General features: G+C 38.4%; 1 protein-coding gene across 12 annotated transcripts in view; it reads left to right on the top strand.

Moving 5' to 3' along the window:
* The window catches only part of FAM184A (family with sequence similarity 184 member A), a 99,557-nt gene that overhangs the window by 20,922 nt on the left and 52,864 nt on the right, over positions 1-25,771 (top strand). For 8 of the 12 annotated variants that reach the window (XM_074333502.1, XM_074333503.1, XM_019740982.2 and 5 more), the window contains exons 2-7: positions 15,143-15,997; positions 16,496-16,631; positions 18,026-18,207; positions 18,708-18,929; positions 20,505-20,702; positions 24,037-24,159. In XM_074333502.1, coding sequence (XP_074189603.1) covers positions 15,143-15,997; positions 16,496-16,631; positions 18,026-18,207; positions 18,708-18,929; positions 20,505-20,702; positions 24,037-24,159 — 1,716 coding nt within the window. The remainder of the gene's footprint in view (positions 1-15,142; positions 15,998-16,495; positions 16,632-18,025; positions 18,208-18,707; positions 18,930-20,504; positions 20,703-24,036; positions 24,160-25,771) is intronic. The other 4 variants (XM_019740985.2, XM_019740990.2, XM_019740989.2 and 1 more) reach the window with 1 other exon arrangement.

Here is a 25,771-nt window from a genome sequence, read left to right as displayed (position 1 = left end):
CAAAATAGATAATTAAAATTATTTTAAGGTTTTGAATTATGTTTAAGTTAGGCAGCTAACGTTAGGGATTAGAAGGGAATTTGTGACTTGGAGAATATAAGGGCTAGTGAAGGGCTGATGTAGTAGAGGCTACGGTCATCCTACCTCAGGAGATACTCAGTGAGTCCGCAGCCCAGCTCAGAACCCGAGTCTCATGCTTAGATACTGGTATCTGGGAACCTGGCCTTCTGACCACTGGCTCTGAAGGCTCTGACTTTTCAAGGAAGGTATCTCACCAAACTCAACCAGATTCTACGGAGCTTAGTATGTGTTCATAGAATAATCTTATCCCGATACTACCTGACTTACCTTATTAAATTTTGCTGACATCTAAGCTCTTATTCAGAAGCTTATGAGATAACAAGATAACACATTATAGCCCTCCCATTCGAACTCCACCTCTCAGTCCAGTGGCTGGATATTCTTACCAATAAAGATTCTACAGTCTTGTGGATCCTGTGATGTACCAGATAATGGTTGTAGTGGCGTTTCCTCTTCTTAATATCTGTTTTGCATTCTGGGCCATGCAGAGGCACAGTATCAAGGTATGTGAGCAGGGTTGGTGTCTCATGTGGCCCCTGCCAAATACGAGAGAAATGCCAATCATAATGGCATCACGCACTTGATATGTGGCACAGGGAATTCATGCTTTTGTTGTACTGCCTCTTGAAGTCAGAGGCAGGAAAGTAGACAAGAGTTGGTTGCCTGCCTGGGCCTCCTAAAAAGAGGTACCAGTCAGTTGCTGGAATGTTACATTGGCTTCATCTTCCTTTTCCTGGATGAGGACACTTTACTCTCTATCTTGTTTCAGCAGCATAGGATCTTTGGAATATTGTCCTCCTCTTTTGTTTATCTGCTTTAGAATCTCCTAAGACTTGTAAAATGTTGGTTGACAATTCAGTAACATTGCCTAGTACATATTTGCATATAAGACATCCAGTTATTGCAAATACACCAAATATAGGATTAAAAAATATAGGATGAAATATGTTATATCATGTTAAATAAGTACCATAGTAGAAATATGTTCAAAATTTTATAGGCACCCACATGTTGTAGATCTTTGTAGGCTTCAAATGCTGGTTGGAACAGAGATGATGCGATAGTACCTTTTAAAAATATATTTTAAAATGGTCTTACAGATACTGTTTTGACAATATTTATCAGTATAATTATATATTATGCACCTCTTTGAATTTCCTTTGAGAAGTAGAGTAGAAATGGAGAATAGCAATAATATTACCAGGAAATTGGATAGGTATGATAAAAATTATGGTGCATTTTTGGGCATAGCAATTACTATAGAATTGTCTGTTCATCTGAGAATCAACTTGGTGCAATTAACTTTCCAAAGTATATCTGTTCCATCATGGACACAACTGCTTTTCTAACATTTCAGCTTATACATATTGGTGTGATTTTTTAAAATTCTTCTTTTCCATTATCCAATCTCTTACTAAATTTTATAAGGAGAGAGATGCAAGAAAAAAAAGTAACCGTTGTAGTAAGATAAAGGGTGACAAATACCTTTTTTTGTTTTCATCTGTTTTCCAAAGTTTCTACAATCAACAAAGATTACTTTAATAATCATAAAATATATAGAATGTATAACTTTTTTAAAGATAGTTTTAGATAACTGGATATGACAAAAGGAGGACATTCCAGGGAGTACACTAATATTGGCAAAAGTGCGGAGAGAAAAAATATATAGTTAGTTATGAAATATTTATCTGCTTCCCTAATCCAGGTTTTTAAAAAAACAATTGGCTTTATTATGTTTGAGAAGGTAGTTTGAGTTGAGCATGAAAATATAGGAATTCTCTCTTACTGCTGCTTGGAGTATTTTCCATTCTCGTTACTAAATTCATTGTGCTGCCTTAAGCACCTTCTGTCCGTGAATCAGGATGGCAGGCAGTCTGGTCTCTCTTGCCATTTTTGTCGCCTACTCCACCTGCTCTCTCCACCACTCTCCTGCTTCCTCCTACTCCGAGGGGCAGTCACCAAAACGGAAGTCTCCTGTTTAAGTCTCTGTGCCACCGTTGCTTTATGGGTGATTCCTCTACTGGAGAAATAGGGCTTGGCAGGGAACGGAGTCATACCAGAGGGTTTTTTAAGGTGTCTGCACGTGACCTGTGCCAGAGCCAGCCCCAGCAGCTGCTCACGTAAGCTGCTCAGCAGCTAGGAGGAGGGACAGCTAGAAGCCAGTGAGTTTTTGTCTTTGTTTTTTTTAAGAGTCTAGTCCCTAGTAGGGTACCTTTCCTTGATATAATTAGAAGAATAGAACAACAAAAAAGGAAAGAGGTTTTGAGAAACTGATAGAAAACTATAGCATTTTGTTTTGGTGGGTGGAAGAGAAGCACAAGCCTTCCTTTTCGCTTAATCTGTTTTTATCAGGATGGTAGGGGGTTCCCAGCTTCTTTGTAATTAGCTAATTTTCGTTTGTAGGTCTTTGATATCACCACAGAGTCAGGGACTAGATGAGTAGATGAAGGAAGGGCTGTCACTTCTGGTTTCGTTTCACTTCTGATACCACCTGAGACTATCAGAAGTGTTCGGAATGGGGGGAGGAGCAGGAATTGGTTGGAGAACCAATATGGTGCTTAGAGCGAGCAGAGGTCATTACAATATTCCAAATGAGAAGAGATCGCCAGCGTTATGGTCCTCGTCAGTCCCTTTTCTGTCTCAGTGTGTGTGATGGATGTTGTTCACCTAGGTAATAAACTTGAGTGTTCGTAGCCAGGTTCAGATCAACCCCAGAAAAGGTTGACAGAAAATAAAGCACTATAAATTCTAATCACCACGCGCATTAATGACATTGGCAGCGGTCATGCTCTAGAAATTGCAATATAGACGAGATAAACTAAGTTATACGTAGTTCCCAGGGTTTTGACCATCAGGCTTTCTTTTTCTTTACACGTGCAAATTTTACACTCTTAGCAGTTAATATTAAATTATGTGAGGCTTGCAAGTCACATCTCTAGAACTTGTGTAAATGGAATTGTTTTCTTAATTTCCTTTTCAGATTGTTCATTGCTCGTTCACAACTGATTTTGTGTGTTAATCTTGTATTCTGCAAATTTGCTGAATTCATTTATCAGCTCTAATAGTTTTTTGCATATTCTTTGTGATTTTCAACATATAGAAATGATAGTTCTACTTACTCCTTTCCAATTTAGATGTTTTGTGTTTCTTTTTTTTCCTAATTGCTCTCTGGCTAGGACATGTCTGTTTAATAGCAGTGGTGAAAATGGACTTCCCTGAGGTTTATTAATTTGCTGATCACTTCATAGAACCAATTTTTGGTTTCTTTGATTCTCGCTATTGTTTTTGGTTCCATGTTTCATTATTCTCCACTCTAATCTTTATTATTTCTTTCCTTCTGTTAACTTTGGGTTTAGTTTTCTCTTCTTTCTTTGGTTCTTTGAGATGTGAATTTAGGTTATTGACTTGAAATCTTTTTTAATGTAGCAACTACTTGTCTTTACCATTATAGTGGGGAAGCAGTTATAGACAATACAGTGTGTAAATGAATGGTCATGGCTATATTCCTTTATTTGCAAGAACAGGCTGCAGACCTAGTTTGCCAACCCATTTTAGCTGCATCCCACAAGGCTTGATATGTTTTGCTTTCATTTTTATCCAGTGGCTTCTTTTTTACTCTTTCTCTCTTCTCCAGACCCCACCTGGTTTTCACCTCTGCCTTGGGGAGTGGGGTGGGGAGGGAGGTCTATAGGTGGAGTGGGGAAGCAGGGTTTGTTACCCTTACCCCAGCAGCTGATAGCTTTTATTCCTTAGGCCAGAAGGATCTGGGTAAGGTTTGTACTATTTTTGCCTCAGCTGGCTGTCTCCCCGGGAGTCTTTCTCTGGTCTCCTATCTGCAGTCCATTTTTGTGGTCACCCACTGAAGTCATGGGGAAGACTGTGAGAAGGCCACTCCCTCTATTTGCAGCGTCCCCAGGATCCGAATTCTTACATTTGCCCATTGTTGTGACTATTAAGTGACCATTTGTTAACTAGAGCCCTGGAGTGTCTGATGGTGAGCCCCAATTCAACAAAAGACCACATGGGAAAGTGAAATTCAGACCTGACTGCTCACACAGGTCCTGCAGGAGTTACATGGCACACCTGGAGGGGCCCCCTCAGGGAGATGAATGCAGGGTACAAGCAGGGACAGCAAGGCAGGACCTGGGGCACATGCCTTTATTAAGGTCCGTAGGTGGAGTGTGTTGGGGTACCTGGGCTAAGGCTAGATTGATCAGTTCAAACCCCAAAGAGCTGGGGTTTGGTAAGCTCTGTGGGCGTTTGCTAAGGGAGGTGCAGAGGGGAAAGCCTTGGGAGGTGGGGGAGAATGCTTATCACCAGGGTAGGGGGCGTAGCCCAGACAGAAAGTTACATGCACTGTGGCTCTTTGGGCTGTTATCTAGGGCCCAAGCCCTCAAGGGGGGCTAGTGTCGGTTTAAGGCCCCTGTCAGCCTCTTGGCCACCCAAAATGGATGTCACAGTGCAATATTGCAGAGTAGTTTTGCTAAACTCTCAGCAACCATGCGTTACCTTTAACAATTTGTTATAAATTTTAGCTGAATTCTTCTTGCCCACTTGTATGAGATCCTAATCTTCCCTCTGTGCTGTGCCATACGTGTGCCAGTGCTTGAGTCCCATCTGTTATTGGAGGCTTGTCCTAGATTTAAAACCAGGAGGTTGCTTTGTAACCTCAGCTCTCTCATGGGTTCAGGAAAACTCATGGTTTTGTAGGTTGTTGGCTGTTTTTTGTTGTTAGTGTGGATCATTGTTCTGCATCCTAGGTGGAAGCTGGAAGTCCACCAGATTTTTTAAAAGTGGGTACACGCAAATGTCTGTAGGAATAGGTCTTTTCTTTGAGTGGTTCATTTTCTCCAGAGGATTCTTTAATCAGCCACCTGAGACCTATAAGCCTGACTCCTGGCATTTGGAATCTGGGCAGGTAAGGCGAACTGGGGAATCATCGTTTAGGATGCAGATTTTTTAGAAATAGATTTTATATTTTAGCGTAGTTTTAGGTTCACATAAAAATTGAGCAGCTACTAGTACAAACTTCCCATATATCCCCTGTCTCCCAACAGACCAGCTTCCTCCCCTATCACCGTCCTGTACCAGAGAGGTACATTTGTTACATTGATGAACCCACACTGACACATCCTAATCACCCAAAGTCCATACTTTACATTAGGGTTCACTCTTGGTGTACATTCTGTGGGTTTTGACCAATGTATAGTGATATGGACCCCCCCCCCATTACAGCGCTATACAAAGTACTTCCACTGCCCTGCACCGCCTCCGTGCTCCTGCTCATCCCTCCCTCTGGCCCGGCAACCACTCATCATTTTCCTGTGTCCACAGTTTTGCCTTTCCAGGATGTCCTGTGCCTATGACACTATGCCTACGAGGTCTAACAATTCAGTTTGCGAACTTGTTGCAACGATGTTGCTAACCTTTTTTGATATCCGAGAGATTATTCATTATGAATTTGTACCAACTGGACAAACAGTTAACCAAGCTCACTATTTGGAAGTGCTGAAAAGGCTGCGTGAAAAAGACGACTTGAACTTTTCACCAACAATTCATGGCTGTTGCATCACGACAATGCACCAGCTCACACAGCACTGTCTGTGAGGGAGTTTTTAGCCAGTAAACAAATAACTGTATTGGAACACCCTCCCTGCTCACCTGATCTGGCCCCGAATGACTTCTTTCTTTACCCGAAGATAAAGGAAATTTCGAAAGAAAGCCATTTTGATGACATTCAGGACATCAAGGGTAATACGACAACAGCTCTTATGCCATTGTAGAACAACAGTTCCAAAATTGCTTTGAAGGGTGGACTAGGCACTGGTGTCAGTGCATAGCTTCCCAAGGGGAGTACTTCAAAGGTGACTGTAGTGATATTCAGCAATGAGGTGTGTAGCACTTTTTCTAGGATAAGTTCGCAAACTTAATTGTCTGACCTTGTATGTATCCTTTTTAGATTAGCTTCTTTTACTTAGTAATATGCATTTAAGCTTCTTCCAGGTCTTTTTATGGTTTGATAGCTCATTTTCTTTTAGTACTGAATATTATTCTATTGTCTGGATATTCCATAGTGTATTGATCCATTCACCTGCTGACGTACATCTTAAGTGCTTTGAAATTTTGGCAATTATGAATAAAGCTGCTATAAACATCCATTTGCAAGTTGTTGTGTGGACAGAAGTTTTCAATGCATTTGGGTAAAAACCAAAGAGCATTATGCTGGATCATATGGTAAGAGTGTGTTTAGTTTTTTAAGAAACTCCTAACCTGTCTTATGAAGTGGCCGATCCACTTTGCATTCCCACCAGCAATGAAGGAGAGTTCCTCTTGCTCCACATCTTGTCAGCGTTTGATGTTGTCAACGTTTTGGATTCTGGTCATTCTAATAGGTGTGTAGTGGTGTGTCATTGTTTAATTCTCAATTGTCCAATGATGTATGATGTTAAACATCTTTTCATTCCTATTTACCGTCTGCGTATCTTTCTTTGTTGAGGTGTCTATTCAGCTCTTTTGCCCATTTTTAAATCAGGTTATTCATTTTCTTGTTGTTGAGCTTTAAGAGTTCTTTGCATATTTTGAATAATAGTCATTTATCAGATGTATCTCTTGCAGATATTTTCTCCCAGTCAGTGGCTTAAATTTTTCACTGACTCCTATGCTCTTAGTCCCTTGGTTCATCCCTGCCCTCCTCCATGCCCACTGTCCCCAAGCCTCCAGCTCCTCCAGCTTGCTTTCCTCAATTCACTTCCCTTGTCCTTTTTACCAACCAAGAGAGGAGTTCACTGTCTGCTTGAGCCAAGTGATGACCTGAGGAGCTTAACAGCTCTTGACAGATTTGGAAACAGCCTCATCAGGGCCTGATTTTACCCCGTGCTTTCCCTCGTTCTGCTGGACAAATCAACGTGCCTCTTGCTTATCAATGGCATTTCTCCCTCTCAACACTTACTTCTACTCTCAATAAATCATTTACTATTTCTACATCCGCTGGTCTCTCTGGCTTGATTCTGTAAGGACTCAATTTAGATGTGTTCCTGCTCCTTCCTGCTTTAGACCATCTGGTCTCTTCTGTTCCGTGTGAGCAAGAGGTTCAAGAAATTTTTTGTGGTGTTGGGAATTGATTATGTTCTACATTGAACATAAAACACTTTACTCATCCGTTCTTCTTAATGGCTTGATAGCACTCCTGATTCATAATAATAGTTGATTTTCAAGATGCAGCTTTATTTCATATACCACTAAAGGGAAAAAAAGCTGTAAATTACGATGCACAATTGATTGTAAGATGCATCCCAATTTAAGAGATAGTGAAAAAAATGAGTCTTAGAATCATTGTCCAGTACCATTAGGATCATACAGACACAAAAATATGTATAATTTCTAACTCGCCTAAAATTCCTAGAGAGACCCATTTCCCAATTCAATTGCAGGGACAAAATTTATCACCAGGAACTTTTTAACTTTAACTGGCTTTCCCCGGCACTCACCCTTCTCTCTGTTCAGGGTTTTGTAACCATACCCGCCACTACAATCATTACTGTCTCATGCCTAAACTCAGGCTGCTGTCCTCACAGTTCCCCAGAACGCCCTTTGTGCTTGCAAGCCTTTCTGTTCATTGTGGTCTTCAGCTAGTCTTCTCTGCTGAGAACTTCTCATGCTCTGTACGGTATTCTGTACTCTACAGCTTGACACTTAATATGTATTATCTAAAACTCTGCCATTATTTTGTGTGTGTTTTATTTTAAGCAGTTCTATGTAAGTAAGATTAAGTAAGATTATTTATACTTTTCTTTCCCAGAATGCATATTAAAAAGTACTGAGCACATAGTAAGGCATTCACTGAAAGCTTGTTGAGTTTCATTTCTGTTGTTGTTGTTGAAGTTTGGTATCACAGATCTCATTGCATGGACCCTAAAGTTTTATAAGAAAACTTGTGTTTGCTGTAATATTTCAGAAGTCAAGTTAAATCTGGGGAAACAGGTGTATTCTGTATTACCATAGAGGAAAATACCTCTTATGTTATTAGACTTTATAAATACTTTTCAAAAAACTTTTCCAACAATAATTACAAAAACTCAGAGAGCATAAATACATCTTTAAAGGTAATTCCCAAAGCAATTGGATTTTAAAGCTCTTTTTAAATTATAGTGCCCTTGGCTTAAATAAATCCAATTAAGCTTTTTTATTGTTGTTAACTGCCTTGGAAATGCTTCATTTGGATATAAGTCTATTGCTGAAATTAATTTGACTACATAATATATGAAGCACAGCCTTTATTTTTTTATTTTTCTTTCTAACTTAAAACAAAAGAAACTGGACTAAGAAAGGGAAAAAAGAGGAAGTAATTCATTGCCAGGACTAAAGTACCCTCTGTATGGGTAGCCTCTGTTCCCCTCCTACTCACTTGAACTCTCGATCTTCAGTGTATCTCCCGAGTAGATCAATTTTATAGTCATTGATGACAAATGGATATATGGCTGAGTATTTTGTGAGAATGTGGGGTAAGAGGGTTGACATTTCACATCATATTAGAAAAGATTGTTAAAGTCCTCTTTAGCTATTCATCCTGCCAGTTGCTTTGTTTCTTCACCACTCTCACAGGCTCTTAAAAAAATCCCCTCCATCGTTATGAGCATTTCAAGCCTGGGCTTTGGCTTACAAACTCCACTCAAGAAAATAAAGGACAATTTGATCACATCTAAGAGAAAAACTGTTTTAAACACATTTTATTAAAATGCCCTTATATAGATGCTACTAATATACATGCTCCAAAAAAAGGTGAACTGTTTCAGAGAAACATTAGATTCCCTTAGTAAGCTATGTAGAGTTCATCAGTAGTATTTGATAATTTGTGAACGTTTTATTTATAAGGCTGGTCAGCAGATTGTGTCAATTTATTGAATATAAATTGAGGTATAGAGCTATGGTCTATGTTACTGCCCTAGAAGAGATAGAACAGACCCTACCTGGCAGAGGTCACTAACCCACCCGAAGTCTGAGAGACTCTTTTCAATATTCTTTAACTTTGGTGCCTTAAGGCCCAAGTAATCTTTTTGGTGACTAGCTCAACTAGGAGAACTGAGGGTTTAATATTAAAAACAGAATCATGAAAATATTCTTCCTTTGTTTCAAATGTACCAGATTTAAAAAAAAAAAAAAATCATTGTATCTGAGATTATTCCTTTATTACTTAGTAAGTTACCTTGAGTCTCAGTGTAGTGTGTATATACTCTAAGGGTGTGTGTCTCCTCCCTCCCTTTCTTTCCCTCTTCCCCTCTCCCCTTCTTCCCCTGTCCCCCTGACACTGATCAGAAAGGGAAAATGAACAAGTATCCAGAATTTTTAAATACGGAAAAACTAAAGATTGAGACAGGCAGGAAAAGCCTCACCTGGAGGAACAGTGATGAGAAGGGTCTGCTCGTGGTTGCTGTGTGGTTGAGTCTGTCAGGAGTCAGAGGCAGACGTACTGGGAAGGCTGCGGCTGGCCTCAGCTGGGTTAGTAGCGTCATTTATGACCAATGGAGAGAAGGTGCTGATGGCTCCTGCGGTCTAAGAAGACGATCTCATTCCCTATTATGGTGGAGTATGAAGCAATCAGACAGGAGTTTGTCCGCTTCCTCTCTCCACCTCAAATCTCAATCTTTATCTTCTCTCAGGAGAAATTTTTCACCACTCACAGCGAACACCGCTCTTTACACCTGCGTCAGGCAATCCTGGCCTCAGACTTTCTCCATGACTTTGGTACAATAATGAACCCTTCCCTGAGTTGCATTTTCAGTCCCTCTTTTTTGCAAAACTCTCTCTGGGCTCTGCTGCCTCTCCAGCCATCATTCTAGTTGTCCCTAGTTCTTTCCTTCCTTTTACAAACCATTTCTTGGAGTTTTTTGTTTCTACCAACTAACTGCCTCCATTCACTCACCTTCCACTCATCTACTTTTGCCACTTGTCCTCCAGCTTCTGCCCTCACCACTACTCAATGTGCTCTCTCAAAGATTGCTACTGAGAGTTAGACTCTGAGTGCAGGGGCTTCAAGTTTTCATGTTTCTTGATTGTTGCACAGTTTTGACACGATCTGCTGCCCACCTGTCGCATCCTGCACCTCAGCGCCCTCCCTCCAGCTGCGTATCTCCGCAGTGTGCATTGTGTCTGCCTTTCTAGTTTCGGAGCCCGTCTTCCCTTCCAAGTCCTGTGCTTTCCCATTTTGTGCCTTTTGCTCTGACTGGCCCTTCAGCCTCTAATTCTCTCTATATATACCTTTCCTCTTAACATGTTGACTAAATTAAGATATTCTGGTTAAGATAAACATTTTACTCAAAATAAGGGAAAACTCATACATACATTACCACCCTCACTCCCAACGCCCCCTGTGAAGACTCATTTTGTATTTCTCCTTGTAAGACTTACCAGATTTTACTTTGAGTAAATATTTAAGATCAGTCTCTCCACTAAGCTGTATGAGCATAGACACCACATACATGCATCCAGTTCACTGCTGGGCCAATTATAGGCCTTGACACATAGCAGATGTACAGTAAATTTTTGTTGAAGGTAAGAACGAATGAAGTAGGAATTGACTATTAAAGATTTGGTAGCAAGCTATCAAATTTTATCCAGGTAAATGAATTTTTTACATTTTTCTCAAAAATGTTCTTTTCCATAAGTATAATGATTAATATTCAATAATCTTGAAAAAGTTTTTAAGTATAACTTTTTCAAATAAATTTTATTTCAGTGGGTGATTTTTAGAGAAACTTGCAGGGTATCCATTGATAATTAACAAACATTCCTTTAATATTTTGTTTCTATTTTCATTGTTTTTCTAAAGCTAAGGCATTTTGGTATTGATTCAATCTTTTAGCACGTTAATGTTAATCTTTTAAAAGGGTTTAATATTTTCTGATTATAACAGTAACACACATTTATTATAGAAGGTTTAGAAATACTGAATATCCCCAGTTAAAATTTGATATATTTCTTTATACACCTTTAAATATGTATCTGCACATACATGCACACTCACTTTTTTCCCTTTATAAGATTGGATTTTATTGTATGCAACATCGAGTATTTGCTTTCTATTACAAGCTGCTTCTTATATTATGAGAGACTCTTCTAAATGAGATGTACTCTTTAATGATTTCATGATATTACCTTAGCCGTGTTAAACCTGTTGATATAATATGTAATAATTGAGGTCCACTTAAAATATTTTAAGCTAATTTAACACATGCTTTTCCAGGAACGTACTTTATTACTAATGAGTTAGATCTTAGTGGAGATACACACACACACACACACACACACACACACACACATATCTATCTAGTGTATTAGTCAACTTGGTCTCCCATAACAAAATACTGTAGATATTCTGGCTATGCCCTCACATGGCAGACAGAATGGGGAAAGAGATGGGATTAAATGAACTAATCCCATCACAAGGGCCCCACCCTTATGACCTTGCCTAAATTTAATTACCTCCCAAAGGCCCAGTCTCCAAATGCCATCATGTTGGGGATTAGGGCTTCAATATATGAATTTTCTTGGGGGGTATTGGGGGAAGGGACACAATTCAGTCCATAGTAGCCAACAATGAGAACTATTTCAGAAACTATTTGTTTTTACCTAAGTGGCATTTTTAAAACTTGGGTCTAGAATTGTTCTCATCTTACCTGTGGGTAAGATTATCTGAAAATTTTCATAGAAAAAGTAAAAATTACTCCCTGTTACGTATTCATCTTGGAATAGATAACTAAATTATGCATTATTGGAATAAAGTGGAGCTGTGAAATTACGTGAAATTGCTGAAATGACTGTACTATCCCATTCTATGAATGTTCATAGTTCCAGAAAAACTGCAAATGGCTCTCAATGTCTTTTAAAACAGTTTATGAAAAGAGACATTAGAGAGTTTTCTTTGCCTATGTGGAAAATAATAGCCAATTTTTATAAATGATTATGATCATTTACTGAATTTTTTTTTAAAGCAATTTTCTTTGTCTTTCTTTTTTTTTTCTAAACTTTTATTTATTTTAAGTTTGTTTTTCCAGGACCCATCAGCTCCAAGTCAAGTAGTTGTTTCAATGTAGTTATGGAGGGCGCAGCTCACAGTGGCCATGTGGGGATCAAACCGGCAACCTTGTTGTTAAGAGCACAGTGCTCTAATCAACTGAGCCAACCAGCCGCCCCCCTGAACTTTCTTTTAAAAAACTCATTCTCTCCATAAATAAATGATACAACAGATAAGGAATACTTACAATCTTAAAGTTCTTTATATTTTTCAAAAATAATCTTTATATGATGTTATTCTAAAAACGTCAAAGGTAGATTGATCTTATAACAACAATGTCACTAGGGTAGAATAAATATGATCTTGATTTAACATTGAGAAACTTGAAGCTTGGAGAAATTATTTTACCAGTTTGATATCCAGTTTGGGTCAGCTCTGTGCCACTTCAAGTCATATCTTCTATGTGTTCAAAGAACATAGAACATTTATATTACTTTGGACTGACAAATAGGGTTCAGTACTCTGCAGTTTTAAGCATTTGCTGGGGAGTGTTGAATGTATTTCCTGCGGATAAGGGGGAACTACTATACATAAATGAATGGGCATAGCTGTGCTCCGGTACAACTTTATTTCAAAGACAAGCAGCAGCTGTATTTTGCCTGCACGCTGTAGTTTGCTGACCCCTAGCTTAGAACTATAAAGTGAAATAGAGCTCTTCACTGTAATATTTCTCTATTATTAGATGTTTTGTTTACTTTTCTTAAAGTCTATTCTTTCTAACTTGATGCTGTAATTCCTCCTTCTGTACCTTTCAATTTCACACTTCCGTGCTGCTCTGCTTTTGTATCATCAGCTGCTTTTCCTGACTCTTTAACATCCTCACACTACTTGCCAACCTGTTGTCAAGATGCCCCAAATTGAATCATTCTAACATTTACTGAGTTTCAGGAATGAGTGCTGGTAAGGAAATGGAAGTGCTGGACGTAAAGAAAAGGTAGACTCTTGGGGATTTGTGTGGCCTTGCAAGACTTATTCAAGGATGCAGGACTTGGGCTGACTCTTCAAAGTCTGGAGGGAAATGAAATAGATAAAAGAGAAAGGTATTTCAATAAGTTGTTGACAAGGGGAAGCTCACATATTGCTTCTCGCCCCCACTGCATCCCCAATTATGTGGAATCCCACCAGGGACTGGTCCTTTTCAACATCATTACCTGGAGCAAAGTGCTAAAGGTGTGACTTGGTTTTGCTGAGGATTCCATGTCTTTGGGTTATCTCGTGTGTGTAGTAAGATACTTATATGTAGGGGATGCATGCAGACCTGCCCTGGGAAGGTCTGAGTCCTGTGGCCTAGACCAGCTCTGCTCTAAGCATTCTGGCAAATGGACTTCTTTCTGGCTGGTTGGCGTGTTTTTCTTCCTTAGTTCCCCTTCCAGTCTTTTCTGGCCATCAATGTGATAGGCAGCTAGGACCCTGGGGGAAAGGAATGGGAAGCCACACAGCTTCCCTGGATTTATAGGGTACCTTTAAGCTTAAATGTGTAAATGAAAGGAGACCCAGTGTTAGTTTACTGGGGACATAACTTGGGATTTGGAATTAGGGTTATTAAAAAAGAAAAAGACTGTAAATAAGCATTTATTTCCCTTCTGTGCATAACATTTTCCTGTGGACTTTGCAGGAAAGGGGGTAGCTGTGTCAAGACAGATGGGATCCTGTCATCTCAATTTTTTTTTTTTTTTACCTTCGGTGCAGTTATAGCTCACAAAATAGGTACAGCAGACCAAGCGAAGTTATGGGGACCGGGTCTGTAAGACAAAGCCCTGCGTGGAGAGAGCGAAGTCCCTGTAATGGGTTAGTATATTCCTTTTACAAATGAAGCTGCAGGCCTAGCAGGTGACAGCCTAGATTTAGCAACAGGATCTGGAGCTACCGGCATATATGAAAAGCCAGGTAGTCTGTCTTAATTGCCTCAGGTTACATAAGCAAGTTCTCTGCAGAAAATGGTTGTACTTTTGCATCTTAATTACAGTTCTGGTGTTTGGTGCTGGAACTCATTTCTAAAGCCAGCGTAAAATCACATTAGTGAGGAAAATCTCCAGGATTTTTTTAGCTTCTGGATTATTGGATTTTGTAGTGTTCACTTCTTTTTACTTCAGAAGAAAGTGGTCATATCTCTAAGTCTTAACTAATTGTCATGAATATTGCACTTTATTTCAAAGTTTGGCCACAATGCTGTGATGGAGGGTGTCAAGCAACAAAGTGTTACAAAGGGAATATGTTGTCATTTGGAATTAAAGTTGGGGAAATCTCAATGGAATCATTAAAACCCAAGGACTGAAATGAAAATAAGACCTGTATCCAGAGCATTCTGGCTCTAGGTATTTGCCTTGCTTGGAGGCAGAAAGAAAATGAGGCAATGAGTAAAACTATAGCATTTGATATATGAGCAGGAAAGTTCTACTTGGATTTTGTAAGGAGGCCACTTGGGAGAGATGAGGATCAGCTTTAAAAACAGATCATAGGGGAATTAGAAAAGGAAATTTCTAAATTTAAAATATGTTGGCTATTAAACAGGTGAAAGAGGCCTTTGGGAAGACTTAGGGCCTAGAGCTTCCACTCATGCGAAGCCTCTCATCTCTAGGATGCCAAGTGTAGGGCAGAGACTTTCTGTGAGGCTTTTCTCCTGATCCCCATCACAACCCCCGGCCCCAGGAAGCTAGACGATGCCATAAGGGGAAAAAAAAAAAAAAACTCCTTTGTCTCTTTCCTCTCACTGTTTTTTTTGTAGTACAACATTCTTAATTTTGAATGCTTTACAACTCTAATTAAAAAGTTTTCAAATGCAAATTTTAAGGTTGTGCTTTAAAGTGAAAATTTGCTGAGTAAGTCAAACTATGAGTACAAAAACAATGCATGAAGTTTCGGTATTTAATATTTACCATAGTCAATATTGGGTACATAGGAAAACATCAACCCAAACGGAAGAATTAACTTCAAGTTAGAAAGGAATATGGTTCACTGACTTCTTCTCCCTTCTTCCTTACAACCGTGCAGGTAATATATGCTTTGAACACTAAGAATGATGAGCATGAATCTGCAATTCAAGCCCTCAGAGATGCTCACGAAGAAGAAATCCAACAAATTCTTGCCGAAACAAGAGAAAAGATATTGCAATATAAAAGCAAAGTAACAGAGGAGTCAGACCTTAAGAGGAAGATTCAAGTTTTGGAGGCATCATTAGAAGATCACATAAAAATGAAGCAGCAGGCGTTGACAGAATTTGAAGCGTACAAGCACCGCGTCGAGGACATGCAGCTTTGTGCAGAAGCGCAGCATGTCCAACGTGTAGTAACCATGTCTAGAGAGGTTGAAGAGATTAGAAGGAAATTTGAGGAAAGATTACGGAGTTTTGGACAACTCCAAGTACAGTTTGAAAAAGACAAACGGTTAGCATTGGAAGACTTGAGAACTGCTCACAGACGGGAGATCCAAGAGCTGTTGAAGTCACAGCAGGATCACAGTGTCTCGGTGAATAAGGGTCAGGAGAAAGCAGAGGAGCTGCACAGAAGGGAGGTGGAGACCTTAAACAAAACCCTGGAGGAGCTAAGGCTTGAACGGAAAAAGCTAATTGAGGATTATGAAGGCAAGTTGAATAAAGCTCAGTCCTTTTATGAACATGAGCTTGATACTTTGAAAAGCTCACAGCTATTCACAGCAGAAAGCCTACAGGTTAGCAAAGAAAAGGAAGCTGATCTTAGAAAAGAATTTCAGGGACAAGAAGCAATTTTACGAAAAACCATAGGGAAGTTAAAGACAGAGCTGCAGATGGTCCAGGATGAAGCTAGAAGTCTTCGTGACAAATGCCAAAATCTTCAGGTAGCACTTGTTACAGCAGAGAACAATGTTCAGGTAAGTAAAGAATATTCTGTCCAACATGGATTTCCCCCCCCCAATTTTCTCTTTTTCTTTTCAATTAGACCACTTTAACTTTTTTTTTTTCCGTTTTGGGTTTTTTCTACTTTTCCTTTGTGAGAAAAATCAGTGAAGCATTAATTTTTGCTACTGTATAGTTATTACTATTTCCACTAGAATTTCAGGGCCAGAAAGGCCTGAAAAGATAATAAAGTCCCAAAAAGATGACTTAAAATCTTGCTGATTGTTTTCTATGAAAAGACTTTATTTAAATAAAATGTTAATGTTTTACATAAGTGGTTTGGGCTTTGGAGTTGCTATTTCCTTTGTCTTCATTAATAATGGTTATAAGTGTCACCAAAACAGACTTAAAAATAGGCACTGTTAGCTGTGACTTTTGAATAAGAGAAAGTTGATGTTTGTAATTTAAATAAGTTGTTTAACTTAGGTAGCATCATTCTTGCTTATTAGTAATGGCTGTTTGATCTTTCTTAGGTTCTTCAAAAACAGCTTGATGATACCAAGGAGGGGGAGATGGCTTTACTAAGCAAGCACAAGGAAGTGGAAAGTGAGCTGGCAGCTGCCAGGGAACGTTTACAACAGCAAGCTTCAGATCTCGTCCTCAAAGCTAGTATGTCTGACCATAGGTCTTGATGTATTCCTCAGTGAAAACCAAAACTTCAGTGTTTATTCAAGACCAAATTTGTCTTTTCTTCTAATGTTTTAAGATTATTCAGACTAAAGGACTCTAATATCTTATTAGTTAATCATAAATAAGCGAATGATAACATTTCTATTTTTATACAAAAATTAAGAGTTAGCAGTTATTAAAGTACCAGTAAGTCAGTCACTAAAAGAAAACTGCACTCTAAGAGGCTTTGTCCTTTAAAAACATGCATTTTATAGTATTTAAATTAATGAAACTCTATGTAAATTACAGTACCCTCATTTTATTTGGCTTATTAGTGAGGAAGGATCATTTCACATACTACAGCTGAGTTGCCTATCCTGACGTGGCTGTCGTGCTTGTTTCCTAGTCCTTCCTAGAGGATGTGGTGACCTGTGTCACTTCTGAAGTTATATTTTGCCCGAATGTTTAGTCTGCCAGGTGAACCATTTGAACTAGTTCTGTGAGGATGTCCTGTGAGTTAGTTGGCTTATCAGTGAATCCCAGATTACCCTTTGCCTAAAGTAATAGTTTTTCAATTTAGCATGTATGAAAATCACCAGGAAGGCTTATACAACCAAGATGCTGGGCCCCAGAGTCTCTGATTCAGGAGATCTGGGGCGAGTTTCATTTTCAACTGGAGTTCCAGGGGCGCTGCTGGTCCAGGGCGCTTTGAGAACTGCCCTGACATGTGCTTTATGAGACCTTTTTGTCACACTCACTTTTCACCTCTCTCTCTCTCTCTCTCTCTCTCTCTCTTCATCTCTCCACCCCTTTTTCTGTTGTCATTTATTTTATTTTTCATAACCTTGCTGCCCTTATCTGTCTCTTACTCTGCCTTAGTTCTTTATTAGGTCTCTTGATACAAATTCAGTTTCAACCAAACTGCTGCCTGCCGTCTTTGCCCTGTGTACAGATTTCTTTCTCTTTCTGTTAGAATTTGAAAGAAGAGATTAGAAAAAACAAATTACTCCTTTTGGCGCCCCAGTCATAGTGCATCCCCTCTTGCTTTGTTTTATTCCTAAGACTTTTATACGTACCCCTGAGGAGTGGCTTCTACTATGTAAAACTTGTATAGCTTACAATCTTTAAAAAAAAAAAAGTGGCATGGTCCTGGGTGCAGGGGGCAATATCAGTGACATGAAATGTACTTCTTTCTCATTTACATTATTGTACTTGGGTAACAAGTATTCCCATAGTAAATATTTCCATGTTATACAGTGAATAAATCAAAGAAATACGTGTACATCCAGACCATTTATTTTACTTAGGTAGTAAGTACAATTGTTAAATATATACAGTTTTCTACCACAGTGCAACAGATTTTGTACTGAAGAGGTTTTGTTTTTGGGGAGTAGGTCATATTGGAATGCTTCAAGCAACTCAGATGACCCAGGAGGTTACAATTAAAGATCTAGAATCAGAAAAATCAAGGGCTAATGAAAGATTATCTCAGCTTGAAGAAGAAAGAGCTTTTTTACAAAGCAAAACCCAGAGTCTGGATGAAGAGCAGAAACAACAGGTTCTGGAACTGGAGAAGGTAAAAAGCAAAGGAGGATACCTCCACCCCACTCCATCCCCACCCCCGAAGAAAGGAAGGAAGAGTTCAGTTTTCCTACTTTTCAGATTTGATTTAGAGTGTTTACTCCTGCTTCACAGTAACAGTCTACTTCTTAACTCTAGTAATAATGTTTTGTTTTTATTTTGAAGAAAAAAGGTACAAATCGGGACTGTCCTATATTATGTGTATGTTCACAAAACAATCTATAATGTAAAAACTTAAGACATTGCAGCCTGTTTCAGCCAGAAACTGAATAAAACTCGTATTTCAGTGGAATGTATATTTATGGTTAATCAAATTTTTTTTCTATGGATGAAACATATTATCATGTATATACTGAGGAAATATCTATAAAACTGAAAAGAAAGGCAAGCCGTCAGGCTCTGAAAATTCATATACCAAAATATTGAATTTCTTACTAAACAAGTAAGACATATCATTTGTAGAGTAATGTCTGAATATTTATTCCAATTTTTCAGATATCTACAATACCAAGTGGGAGTTCTGGACACACTTTTTCCTTCCCTCAACAACCAAGCATATTGAAAACTGTGTGTTCTCCTTGCCCCTTGCTCACCTCCCATTCACTCCTTACCCGGGTGCAGTCTGGTTTCTCTTACCACCACTCCACTGACTCTGCGTTCGCCTCAGGCTCCAGTGACATCCTGGTTGCTGGACTTGGTGGATCTTGTCTTACTGTGGTACTTACTCCTCTCTGATTTACATCGTCTCTCTTTTGGTATTTCATGTTCTCTCTCGTTTTCCTCCTATCTCCCTGGCCTTGCAGTTTTGTCTGTGAGCGTCCCTCCTCCATTCATTCCCTTACCATTGATGTTCCCCAGCAATTTCATCTCATTCCACATGCTCATCCATTCCAGTAACATCAACTGTTATTTGTTTCATGGTAGCTCCCAAATCTGTTGGTCTAGGCCAGATCTTTTCCCTGAACTTGGGTCCTATGTATCTAACTCCCACTTAGATATGTCTGTTTTTCAGACATGCTAAAACAGCATGCCCCGAACTTTGTCCCCTCAAAAGTACTATATTTCCTTTACTCCTTTTTTTCAACCAATAGCACTGTCGTCCATCTAGTTTGGTAAATCAGAGCCCTGGGAGCCATTTTTTATTACTGTTTCCTTAACCCCCTTATCTGTTACCAAGTCCCATTGGTTCTACTCCCGTAATGTATTTTTATTCCGTCCTCTCCTCTTTATACCCATTCACAGATCCTCGATTGAGGCACCTGACATTTCTTGCCTGGATTATAGTTACAACCTCCTAACCACTCTCCCTGCCTTCAGTTTAGCCTACTGCCAAGATGAATGTTTTAAATGAATGTCATTAAATTTCAGTGATTTCTCATTCCCATCAGAATGAAGTCCAGCTCTTAGCATAAAAGACCCTTCTCATTATTTGACTCCTGTCTACTTCTAAGCTTTAGGCCTCACCACTCACAGCCTCGTACGTTATGTTCTATCCACACCACTCAGTTGCATGGACTTCCTGGTTAACTTTGCCATCTGGTTAACTACTGCTCATCTTGGAAAAATGCTGTAAACGGTTATGAATGCAAGCTTTTGACACCAGGTCTAGGTTTGAAATTTTCTCATCTCTACTTTCCTGATGTGCTTGTGAGAATTTAAATGAGAGAACATGTCATCATCATCAGCTCAGATGTTTTCTCTTCTGAAAACACTTCCCTGATTTCTCTCTCTCCCTTTCTTACACACACACACACACACACACACACACACACACACATCCACCCACATCCTTTCCCACCCCAACCAGGTTAGGCTCCTTTCCTGTAGACTATCACAACACACAATCCACACTCCTTACATAGAACTTATAAAATTATATTACCATGGTCTTTTAATTTTCTTCATCAAACTGTGAATGCTTAAAAGACATGTAATTGGCACTCGGTAAAATTGTATTGAATATCATTTGAGTGGGTAAATTGGTAAGCCATTAGGTGTACAGCTTTGACATGCAGGAAGCCTTTCTCAAGCTTGCAAATGTGCTACCTCTTGTTTGGTTCTAATCTAATAGTCTATTTTATCATTTGCTTTAAAATTGTTTTGCCTGTGCCACCCTGTCATTTTTTTTTTTTTTTGAGAACACCAATGGTGTGTTATGCTCATGTTCCATATACTAAATCCCATAGTACTCGGTTCATTGAAGTTTATGTATTTACTGAGTATTCAAAATACTAATAGCAGTAATCAAAAAATCAGATGTCAATCATTGATCTTTATTTGTTTTAATTTTAGAAAGTAAATGAAGCAAAGAAAACTCAGCGAGAATATTATGAGATGGAGCTAAAAAACCTGCAAAATAGATTGGAAGGGGAGGTGACTCAATTAAATGAGGCCCATTCTAAGACTTTGGAAGAATTGGCCTTGAAGCACCACATGGCAATTGAGGCTGTCCACAGTAATGCAGTTAGGGATAAGAAAAAGCTGCAAATGGTAAGGAAAAATTCATTTTAGGATTGCATTACAAACTGGTGGACTTCCTGTAATGATCCAGTGTACCCTATATTGTGGAGTAATGAGTTGCTTCATTTTGATGACTACTGTCTTGTAATCACTCTGTAAATCTTGGTTCAAAGAGTAACACGCATAAAAGCTCTGGATATGGGGTGTTGTTTATTAAGTTGATATGAAGCATTTCTACTTTGTATCAGCCATAATGGAAAAACTCCCTTGATCTTAAGCTGTCGCTTCATGAGACAACAACAGAGCTATGCTCCTTAGGACGCCTCAACTCGATGAAGTACTTATTCTCCTCTAGACAGTTTAATTTCCTGGAAAATGATTTGTTTTGTTTTGCTTCAATTAAGTAATCAGCTTGCTAATAGTAATACATTAACAAACAGTATTGCATAGTACAAAAAGCAAGGTTTCTTGACAGATGTGGGCCTTACACTGAGCACTTTGCTTCCTAATTGCCTAATCTTGGAACCCAAAAGTCATGCCTCAGTCTCTTCGTCTGACAGGAAGATAAGACCCATCTTATGATGTTCCTGTGAGCGTTAAGTGAAGTAAAGTGTTAAGAACCCAGACATGTCCTAGCGTATAGTGATAAATAAATGTAAGTTATTAGTATTTCTTACTGTGTGCTAGACACGGCAATGATGTTTTATGTTTAATCCTTTTTTTCATGTAATTCTTATAACACTGTATACCCATTTTACTCAAGAGGACATGGGGGCACAGAGAGGTTCAACACTTGCTCAAGCACGTGCAACTAATAAGAATCAGGCCTTGAACTCAGGTCTCAAATATCAAACCCTAAAGCATTTAACCAGCACCTTGTATACACATGTATTAATGACGGTTGTTATATGTTTTATATAATAGCACTTTACAGTTTACTAAGAGCTTTCTTATATACTCCTTATTTATTATATAGATGGTGAAATAGGTTTAATAAACTAAATTATTTACTTAGAGCCACAAACCTAGTAAATGAAAGAGGTAGGATGTGAACTGAGATCTTCTGCCATTATGTCCCTTCCTTTTGTGACACAACTAGTTGGAAAAAATATCCAAAACCTAAACTTAATTAAAAATTCAAATAAAAATTCCTGTTAGAATGTTATTTCTATCTAAATGTACTATTATATGTTTATGTAGCTAGAGACAAAACTTAATGATAAATTATTTCTCAAAATTGTGGTTGTCGTTTTCTCTGTGGCTCACTATTCCAGGGCCAGTTTGTACAGCTTTAATTGTGGCACGTGTGCGTGCTGACTGACTATGTATGTATGTAGTATTGTTTAAGGTTTTATAGTAAAGTATTTAGTGTTAACTGCCACCTCAGTAATCTCTTCCGTAGCTTTTTTTTTGTTATTATTTTTCATTTCTGCATCTCTTTATCACCTTCGCCTTTCTCCTCTCTTATTAGAATATTTAAATTGCAGGTGTCCTGCCTTTTGCCTCTCTTTATTCCTCTATATTAAGTAGTTGTGATAGAATCAAGGCATCAATATCATTTTTGCCTGTGTTCTTCACTTCTGATCCCTTCATCCATTACGTTTCAGTTTCAGAGCCACCTGAAAATCTGCTTTAAGTCACTTGTATGTCTTACAATCTTTATTTAAAACATGATTGCCATAAGACAGATGACACGAGTTTCCTGTGTTTGAACATAGTCAAAACCTTTTACAATAGACTTATCTGTAGCCTTCTTTTCCTCAAAATAACTTGTTTATCACTTGCTGCGTCATTCCTCTCTTACCTAGCTAGCTCATGTCTGAGCTTAAACTAAAACCAGCCTCCTTCCAGAATGGTCCTTCTCCAATGTCAAATTATCTTTTAAAGAACATTTAGCTAAAGGCGACTTCTCTATTCCTCATTACTTAGTTATCTAAAAGGACTACAGTTGTCTCCCCTTATTTGCAGGGGATATGTTCCAAGAACCCCTGTGGATGCCTGAAACCGCAGATAGTACCGTGTATACTCATATACTGTTTTTCTATACATACATGTCTATGATAAAGTATGATTTCTAAATTAAGCACAGTAAGAGATGAATAACAATAATAATATAACAATTATAACAATATACTGTAATAGTTATGGGAACGGCTTTAGGGCCATTGTTAAGTAAAACAAGGATGACGTGCACACCAGCACTGTGATGCTGGATCGTCGATCTGATAACCGAGATGCTCCTATGTGACTGACAGGCGGGAGCGTGTGCAGCATGGAGAGGCTGGACAGGGATAGTTCACATTAGGGGCGGGACTGAGCAGGACAGCACGAGATTTCATTATGCTGCTCAGAACAGTGCTCCATTTAAAACTTAAGAATTGTTTATTTGTGGAATTTTCCATGTAATATTTTCAGACTGCTGTTGAATGCAGGTAACTGAAACCACAGAAAGTGAAACTGCAGATAAAGGAAGACTACTGTGTATTTTCCTTTATAACTCTAATTCACTCACCCCATTTGAAAGCAAATATGCAGAGAATCCATACAGAACACATTTAACACAGCAGGCCTGCCAGTGCCATCCTTAGAAAGGCATGGGGCAAGATTGGCCCCTGGCTGGTGTGGGAACTTGAAATCTTGAATGTGCCCACCATTCCCTGATAAGAATGGCTCACTGTGTCTAAACTGTTTATGCAAACAGTATGGTTTATGCTGAATACCTGCTTTCCTTCTTAGAGGCTGGAATTTTGGCACATGCTAGTCAGGGGGTGCCTACGTGAGCAGCCCCCAGTAAAACACCTGAGCACTGAGTCTCTTGTCAACTTTCCTAATGTGGTGTCACAACCTGCTGTAAAGTCCTGTTTGAGAGGAACTTGGAAGCTTGTGCCTGGTGTTCTTCAGTAAGTATCCATTTTAGTGGTATTGCTCTTCAGATGTCTTGATTTTTGTACTTGTTAATTCTTGGCTATGTTCCAGTCTGGCACTGAGTTCCAGAAGTGCTACCGAATTTTTAAAATATATAAATATAAAAGAATTCTGAATTCAAGAAATAGAATTTTTTCTTTATCTCCCCAAACTGTCATTTATAGCACACATTTCTGGTTTTTGGACTACAACTTGATCAAATATTCTTACCATTTAAAAAATTACTTAATTGCTACATCATAAGTCATTGAGAATGATAGAATTTAAGCCCCTAGGATTAATTAGATTTACCGTTAATTCTGGCATTATTAATTACAAGTAAGGCTAATTTGAAAGGTAAAGTATCAAAATATAAACAGAATAGTCTTTTTTGTGGAGTCTTTGAAGTATACAATATTTGAAATTTGTTAATTTTTTTTTAAAAATTCTTTTTCCTAAGGAATTGGAGGAACAATATAAAAAAGAGAAACTAAACCTGGAAGAGGATAAAAATGAGCTTCAACAAGAGCTAGAAAACCTGAAGAAAGAATTGGAAGACAAGCTGAATATAGCCAATCAAGAGGCAAGAATTCTTTAGACTATCACCTGTGTTAGTCTTAATGCTAAGATCTAATTTGGTAACATTGTATAAGTAGGTGAGCCTCAGTGAAGAAGGTAAGCTCTAGAGTAAAAATAATCCAAAAAAAAATGCTGAGTTATTCACAGTACATTAGTTATGTCTCACCAGGTAAAATTTTACTACCGAAAACATTAGACTGAGGTGCTTTTGGAGGGAAAAGCAGAAGAAAGGAGAACATTGCTGTATAGGAAAGAAAACAAAGGAGGTTTTTCTCTATACTTTTGCAAACATTGTCTTTGTATTCACCACTCTGTATCTCCATTTGGAAAAGACTTGACAAGTTCTAGATTGTGACATCTAAAATACTTTTAAATTTCTATACAAAAATAGTATGTTTAGCCCAGGAAAGTCTAAGAATAAAATATAATAAAAATGTTATAAACCAAAATGTGGATAAAATAAGTATAAAGACAATTTAAAATGACAATACTCTATGTCCCATACCTGTCTCTCTTTTGCCCTGCTTCACCTATGCCCCAGAACCACCGTGCTCTTTTCCTTTCATTCCGGTTCATCCTTCCTGTGGATTGTAGAGTGATCTTCCTAAAAGAAGTTCTTGTCTTGACATTTCTTGTCTTGTCAGCTTTTCCTACCCCACTAGCGTCATCTCCCCCAGCAATCTCTAAGGCCTGCTTTCTCATCACTCTGCCTCTGCTCACAGAAACCACACCGAAACACATGAATGCCCCTGTGCAAGCTAATCATTTGTATTCAGTATTCTTTAATTAGATTCAAACATTTATCCAGAGAAGGTATCATATGGGAAAGATAGAGAGTTCGATTGTTATTGGTATTATTAGCTCAGCCTCTCTTCTGCTGTGCAAGATAATCTACCACTGGCTCCATATTTGCATACCTCTCGCAGCAAAACACAATCTTTGTAGTTGTAATGTCCCACTCTCATTAGAAGGCAGTTTAGTGACCATCAGTGTTTCTCATACAGGTCCTCTGGAATTCTACTCTCAATTCCAAATGGCGTAAGTATTCATCAAGCCTACATACAATAATCTCACTGAGCAGAGGTCTAATAAATATGTAATTGATTTTCCTTTTTGATACATTCACAAGTTAGCACCCTGGCAAAGTTTTGGTGCCTGCACATTAGAATAGCTCCCCAAGAATCTTCTTGGCTCATCTCTCCACGTGCACTTACCTGCCCTTCCTTCAGCCCAGGACATCTTTTTCTTGTTCTGCTTCAGAGATAATAAGCTTCTTGTTTTGTTTCCTGCTCTTAAAGTGAAGGATATCAATATTTCACAGTTAATTATGATGTTTCTCTAAAGTTTTGTTTTATAAGTGATCTTTATTAGGTTTAGGAAATTTTCTCGTACTTCTAGTTTCCTAATTTAAAAAATATCACAAATTGATGTTGATTTTTCTGCATCTATTGAGATTATACTTTTTTAAATTTGTTAATGTGGTACCTTATATTTAATCAATTTTCTAATGTTACATCAAAGTTGGATTTCTAGAATAAGTCCTAATTAGTCATGAAGTATTAGATATATCTTTTTTATATAATACTAGATTTAGTTTCTTAATATTCATTTTAGGA

This window comes from Rhinolophus sinicus, linkage group LG05 (assembly GCF_036562045.2).
Source record: "Rhinolophus sinicus isolate RSC01 linkage group LG05, ASM3656204v1, whole genome shotgun sequence".
Lineage (NCBI taxonomy): Eukaryota > Metazoa > Chordata > Mammalia > Chiroptera > Rhinolophidae > Rhinolophus > Rhinolophus sinicus.
The sequence above is the reverse complement of the archived record's forward strand: the minus strand, read 5'-3'. Positions and strand labels throughout refer to the sequence as shown.